The 7,527-nt window shown below is 42.8% G+C and overlaps 1 protein-coding gene across 1 annotated transcript; it reads left to right on the top strand.

Annotated features, from left to right (window-relative positions):
• The first annotated feature begins 4,152 nt into the window (after positions 1–4,152).
• LOC145412573 (uncharacterized) lies at positions 4,153–5,604 on the top strand. Its single transcript, XM_080282479.1, has one exon. It carries the CDS (start codon positions 4,153–4,155, stop codon positions 5,602–5,604), a length of 1,452 nt encoding a protein of 483 aa, XP_080138605.1.
• Positions 5,605–7,527: the final 1,923 nt, after the last annotated feature.

The raw sequence follows: 7,527 nt of genomic DNA, 5'->3' as shown, positions 1-7,527 counted from the left end.
CAGTGATTTAGCTCTGAAGGCAAGAGAATCAAACTGAAAATTACAGTCACCCTACCCCTCACAGAATCAAATAGCTTTAAAGATAACAGAATCAAGTTGCCTATATCTATGAAATCAAGTTCCTCAGAATTTATCAGCTTTAAAAACAAGTGTAACAAGCTGAGAATCGCTACTGCGTAAAATATATTCAAGTGGAGTAGAATCAAGACCGAAAAAGTGAAAGAAAAGAGAAAGGGAATCACAGTTTTCATAAGGACAGTAGAATCCAGCCGCAGTTAGTGACAGGCTAGATAAATCCAAAAGTTTATCAGTGTAAAAGAGATTTGGATTCCGTAACAAGAGGATAAGTAACAGCAAGAGACAAATTCGGGTGGAAAAGTGTGGTCACCATTACAAAAAACCGAAACAGGCTAAAATATACAAGTGAGATATACGATAGACCTAAGATAAAAATAGCTCTAAAATAAAGAATAACTGAGACAGAAGTGGCAAATAAGTAACACTCAAAGGGGGAAATAAAAACTAAGATGCGTGCTGGCTAAATCACGAAACAGCGTAAGATCCATACGAATGTAAAAGCGCACCTGTGTACTGTTGTTGGTGGAGGTGGTAAGGATCCGTGTGACTGTGTGAGGGAGTGTCATCAGCGTGTGGAGTGGCAGTACCCTCACAGCGGGGCTCCTGGGTGGTGTAGCCTTGGCCCCACCCGACTAATGCTCCACCTCTATCCCTCCTCCACGTCCCCCCATTGCGCGCAGACCAGCCTCACAGGACCAAGTCTTCCTAAACATTCTTGGGCATGAATTGTGCTTGGGACTCTCTCTTCGTGCCATTAATCTAAGTCACACTAGCAGACAATTACGTGCCATCTCATACAGCTACTAGACATTTACGTGCCTTCTCATATCATACAGCTGCTAAACATTTACGTTCCTTCTCATACAGCTGCTAAACATTTCCGTGCCTTCCCTTGTTATACAGCTACTGGACATTAACGTGCTTTTATCCTAAGTCATATAGGTATTAGGCACATCACAAGCAAACTAGACTGAGTGCTAATGTAAAAGACAGACTAAAAAAAATCCACTGATAACACTTACTATAGATTTCCTGTTCGTCCCTTCACGTTGAGTCATACAGCAATTGAACCTTTAACAAACAAGCTCTAGTGAATAACAGTGAAAAATACAAGCCTTTAAGAAATCGTATACCCGTGTAACTGAAAGGAAAGGAGAGAACCTGCAACCACATCCCATGCCCTTCAACTCCCCAATTCGTCTGTAGCACAAGACACCTAAGAGGACATAACAAATCTTGCAACTCCATCACCACTCACAGCACCACCCACGTCCCCCTCCATCAAAGGGCTAGTTTACCTGCTCTGAAACATCCCATAACTTCATGCCATAACCCCTGCACCTGGTGATCTATATCTTACCACGAACAGACGGTATTAAGAGGCTCTCTACAAACTCTCCATCTCAACTTCACCTCTTTCTCTCTTGCTCTCTCTCTCTCTCTCTCTCTCTCTCATATACACACGACCCACTACAGGCTTTGTCGTGGCCTAGCGGGGTGGCTCCTTTATCCCAACTGAGTCGCTACCCAGCCACTGATAAGCCCCGATAAGTCCTTCATCCTACCCCGCTCACCCCTGTTACCACCAACCTCGTACATCCTGCGAAAAAGAACACCCCGTGGGAGAAGCTGGGTTGACGAGGAAGGAACGTGAAGATTGTGATCAGTGGGGCTCCATTAATCAGATTTCACGGGGATAGGGAGGAAGAGAAAGAGGCTTTGGTAAATGACAACAGTGTGGTGGGACACGTAGATATACGGCTTTGACATATTATGGTAACAAGCTTTATGGAACTACCTTTTAAGACTGATTACTTAAGGTTATGTTTATGTGCTGTGCTAGACTGTACTTTTTAGGGTAATTTCATGTACTGTGCTATGGTTATACTGGTGTACTGTAACTTCAAGTGGCTTTAAGAACACTCATTCATTACGTACTTTAAGTTATACTGGTGTACTGTACTAGAGTTTATGTAGTGCACTTAGAAGCAGCTATAAGAGTGCCGTTTATAGATGTACTGTGCTTAGATTGTCCTAATGTCATGTACTTTTAAGTCCATAAGTATATCCATTCATTACAGGCCAAAGGAGGTACATGTTACGGGGAGGCTTGTAATCGCTCCATCTCCAGGGGTTAACGAGAGGGAATAAATGCATGCCTAAAGAGCGTCATTACAAGATATTTCACGAGGGGTATCTCAAGTGTAAGGGGGTCTTGTTACAGGCTGGCCGGGCCCATAACACGGGTATTAGTGTAATTGCTCCCACATGCTAAACACCCACGTCTCAGAGGCCCTAACAGAAGCCTAAGGAGTTGAACACGGACACCCGGGAACACTACACCCAGCCACCCACTACACCCAGCCACCCTGTACACCCAGCCACCCAACATTCCCAGCCACCTAGTAGGCCCACACATACACACACCACCTGTCTCCCCCTCTTCACCCCAAACATAAACCCATCTACTTTTAACTTCCAACACTCTTAACCTAACCTAACCAAACAACACTGAGTCACCTAGTAAGGCCACACACCAACTCTTGACCACTGATATAATTCCATCTACAATAGAAATCATATACACAACTGTGAGTTAAAATTATCTCCAATACTCTTAACCGAACCTAATCCAACCTTAACTAATCTAACTTAACCTCACAACACGACAGAGTCACCTCATAAACACACACCCACACAAACCCCCCCCCCCTCTCTCTCTCTCTTTTAACCACAGAGATAAAGTCACTCTCAACAGAAATCCTCGACTCCATTGTGAAGTAAAACCATTTCCAGCACAAGAACATAACATCACTTCCTTCAGAACCTCACACACAACTTTCAACACAGAAACCACCCCCAACATAAACCCAAGAATCCAGTTTAACAAAAACCATTCCAACACAAATTCTTTACTTAAATCCACTTCCACAAGCAATCCAAGAATCAATATAAAAGTCATACTGTCACACATTAATCCTTTACAAACTTAGAAAAACAGGAATAGCAACCCGAAAGCTCATTTTTTTTCACTAATCCATATATTTGTTTTAAGGAAGTAGCAACATACACACAATCTCTAGCCATTAATTTTCAAAACAGGTCCAATGTCAGAGAAACTTTTATATATCCACTTTTGCCACAACTCTACTTTTAACAGAATTCCATAAATCATTTTGACTAGACATCTGACAAATATACACACACCTCCGGCCACAAAAACAAGTCCACAGTCTATAGTTTTATCTACAAGTCCACTTTAAATACAAATCTATAAAAGTTTACACCGCACAAAACCCACACATACATACACATCGAGGCCCCAGACTGTTAAGGTAATTTCACTGTATATTTCTTGGCTCTATGTGTGTCGGAAACTTATTTTGTGTAAGGCGAGGGTTAGGCATAAACTAAAACTCAATGTTCTTTCATAAATGATCTCAAAATGGACACTCCTGGAGCCTCTACGTAAATCACTCTTGTCACATACATTGGCGTGACTTATGGACTCTTTTATAGTCTCGTCCACGAAAAAAGCGTGAAAAATATTGCAAAAGCGTAAAGAAATGCAGAGAAAAGTATGAAAAAAGAAAAATAGTGTTTTAAAGTGTGATGACCTGAGAACAATCTGGTAAACTTACACCCTACAAAAATATTAATAAATAAACACGTGAGGAACATATATCTTGGCGGCGATTTTGTCAGTGCTCAGGGGCGAAAGTCTGTTCCCGAGGGGTAGAAGAGGAGGAACAGAAAGTGAAAAAGGAAGAGGAGGAAGAGAAAGTGAAAAAGGAAGAGAAGGAAGAGGTGAGAGGGATGGTCGAGCCGATAGCTTAGACAAACAACCGAAAGCAAACATTACATCGTCGAGAGCCTACGCTGCTCCCTCTTCCTCCTCTCACTCTCACTCTCTGTGTGTTCGTGTGTAACCACCTGGAAGGCACCAGATCACACCCGGGAAGTGTTTTTTTTTTTTTTTTTTACTTACATATCAAGAAACAAACAGTGTTGCCCATAGGTTGCCTGATTACAGTATGACGCTATACTGTGTTGTTCTGAACTGGAAAAATTCACATGGAATTGAATATGGATGCTAAGACAGGGGGCAAGTACGCCTTGAGGACTAAATCGATCATAAAGAGAATAGAGTCGGAAAAAAACAGAACCAAAGCGCGTTGTAGAGAGCCCAAGGAGAAACAGAGGCCCCCTCCATTGAGCAAATACCGGCGCAAGACAGCCAACGCCCGAGAGAGAAACAGAATGAAGGATATTAACGATGCTTTCATCATGCTGCAGAGAGCCATTCCAGACCTCTTTGGGGCTGACGCGGAGAAACTGACAAAGATCACGGTGCTGAGGCTGGCTGTTAATTATATAAATGCTCTCACCGGAGTACTGAACGATGACTGCAGCTTTGGAGCCATGGATATAGAGGACGTGAGGGAACTTTGGTGCCTGGAGAATGCGCACATAGCCAAACCAGAGCATTGTGCCGGGCATGTCATAAGAACTAACAAAGAGCAGGTTAGTAATGCAAATAAAAACAGTAAGTGTAGTGTAAATATCAAAGCATCTAACAAGGTCATTAAGCAGACAAAGTGTCCCTCTACTCTCGTCACAAAGGCGAAATATATGAAAAATAAAAACACAGTAGGTGGGAAGCTGGTGACGACAACCAAACGACCCAGCAAGTCCAAAAGCAAGAGGAAAGTGTGCAAGACGGCCAGCATTGCCACAAGTAATGGGGCGTACATCACTCTCAAAAACGTGGCTCTACAGACTCCACCAGACAGACTTGGCAGACATGCAGACAACAAACCGCTGATGATGTCCATGACGGTGAAGCGGCCACGGATGGAGAGCTGCTACCTGGGGCCCCGGGAGGCCAATCTACCCCGCCTGGAGCCCAATTCTCTGCCCTTAAGCACGACACCACAGCCCCACCAGCCCCTCCTGGCCCTCACCCCATGTGGCCCACCTTCCGTCCCAAGTCACAGTATACTCGAGCCCCTGATGGGCGCCACACCCTTCACGCCACGTCAGATACAAACCACACCCTGCACATCCCTCCCTCAAAGCACTCCCACTGACGTGCTTCACACTACAAGCATCCTACAGGACCTGGACATCCCCCTGGTGAGGACTGACGAGTTGTTGGAGTTCCCAAGAAGTATTGGACATTTCCGTGATTCCTCGTGCTGCGACTCTGCCTTCCTGAGCGAGGGGTTGGCGCCCCCCAGTCCCCTCTCTGGCGCCACCTCCACAATACCCACTTCAGTTCCTGTAGGTGACAGTTCTCCGGTCTTTTCAATGGCCTCCAGTGACTTTTCTGTGTGTGGGTCGATGTCAGATTGTGACAGCGTTCTAACGACGGCCGTGGAACTAGAAAGCCTGCTAGGGGATGAGCCTTTCAAGGAGGAAATCGAACATCTTGCCTCAGCCTTTGCTGAAGAGGATGACACACTCAACCTCTTCCTTGGACATTCCACTGCAAACTTCATTTACACGGATACTGATGACTGCTAGCACTTCATATATATATGCAGTAACTGACGACAGCAGCAATATAAGATAACATGAGAACATGAACGTGCCATATAGTGTATAAGGTAATAACAACGTGCCATAATGAAGAAAAAATAAATATAATTTTAAGAAATACGTGCTTGGCGGCCTTTTGAGTCCACAAGGCAACAAGCCTTCACGGGAAGTGTATTGTGTGTACTACTATGCATGACAGAATAACGGGCATGATTCCACTGATATAATAGACGCGTTTGTGAGGTCTATGATGCAGGTCTGTTGATAATGATGATGATGATGGTGGTTTGAAAGGATTACATTTGCATCGTCCTGGTCTATGGCTTGTTTATATGAATGAATGTATGACAGAAAACGGGCATAACACGATTTTCATACGCGTTTGTATCGCCTACTGTATAGGACCTACCAGTATGTGTAAGCATTGAGTGTTGGAATGTAGGACCTACCAGTATGTATAAGTATTGAGTGTTGGAGTGATGATGGTGATGATTACGGTGACGGAAAATGATTTATACAATTTACAGAGTGTATATGCGTGTGGCTGACAGTAAATGACATGGATAGGTTTATATCTGGTGTATTCTGACATGGCTAGACATACATGTGTTGAATTCTGACATGGATAGGCATACATGTTTTGTGTTTCCAGTGGAGTCTCTGTGAAGGCTGAAGAAGCGATAATTACGGAAGGCTACACATGTACAAAATTATAAAATGTATGTGCACGTGTATGACTGATAGAATGGAACATGTATAGTATAATATGCTTTTGTATGACTGAGAAAGAGACATGCCTGGATTTGTATATGATTCTGCAGTACCTATAAGACCTGTAATGAAGTTCTGAGTGATGGAATGGTGAGAATTATGATGATGACAACGCAAGACTACATTTGTACAGTCACGGTCAAAAATATCGTTCCACTTTCAAAGGATAAATAACGAGTGAACAATGAAATCTGAAACCCATGAGTGTAATCTTTTCAGAACACTTTGTAAGCATTTCATAATTAATCACTTGCGAGTTTGGGGGGTGTGAGTTGGGAGCAGGGCAGTGAAATGGCGGGGGACAGGGTGACGTGGAGGCGATTTGTTTGCGGCCACCCCGTAAGGGATTAAGGCGTCTGGCAATAGATAGATAGGGTTTGGGGCTACAAGTCAGTTAATACTATCGACACAAATAATTTTCATAATAGTAACACAAATCGCGTTAAAAATGGAAAAGCAGTGTGAGAAAATAAGTTTAGCAAAACATCAAGTATTTGCTGAACAGTGTTATGCTTCGATTTAGCCGTAAATAAGGAAAGTACAATATCGAAGACCGTCCACCTCCTCACAGCGCTTGAGATATTGCTTATTATTTTCCTTATTTACGACTAAATTGAAGCATAGCATTGTACTCCAAGGACTTAATTAAGCCAAAACTATTTTCACACGATATTTCTTTTATGCTGACAATACGGAAGTTATATATGACGACATGTTCAACTTCCTTGTAGCCCAAAGCCCTCAAGTGGCTAAGTGTTCGAGTAAAAAGTGTATCAGTATTTCTTTCCGTGACTGTACATTACCACAGGATTGTGTAACATCCTTGATTATGTAATGCCTATGACATATGTAATGAATTCTACATATCAGTCCCCCCTCATTGTGTTCATCTATTCTGTACATAGAAAATGACTGCTGACCCACGTCCCCGCTTAAATTTTTTAATGTAAATAAAGTTTTTTATAAATAAAGTGTATTGCGTGTGATATCCAAACCTACTTTTTTATATATGGAGAGATTGAGAGATAGCTGGTTGGATGGATGGACAGATAGACAGATGGAGAGACTGATTAAGAGACAGACATACAGACTAATAGGTAAGATAGGTAGATAGACAGATATGTAAGCAGATATACA

The sequence above is a fragment of the Coenobita brevimanus genome, chromosome 93 (genome assembly GCF_032717465.1).
Source record: "Coenobita brevimanus isolate Jiangsu-jjx chromosome 93, ASM3271746v2, whole genome shotgun sequence".
Classification (NCBI taxonomy): Eukaryota; Metazoa; Arthropoda; class Malacostraca; order Decapoda; family Coenobitidae; genus Coenobita; species Coenobita brevimanus.
This window is presented reverse-complemented; position numbering and strand designations above follow the sequence as displayed.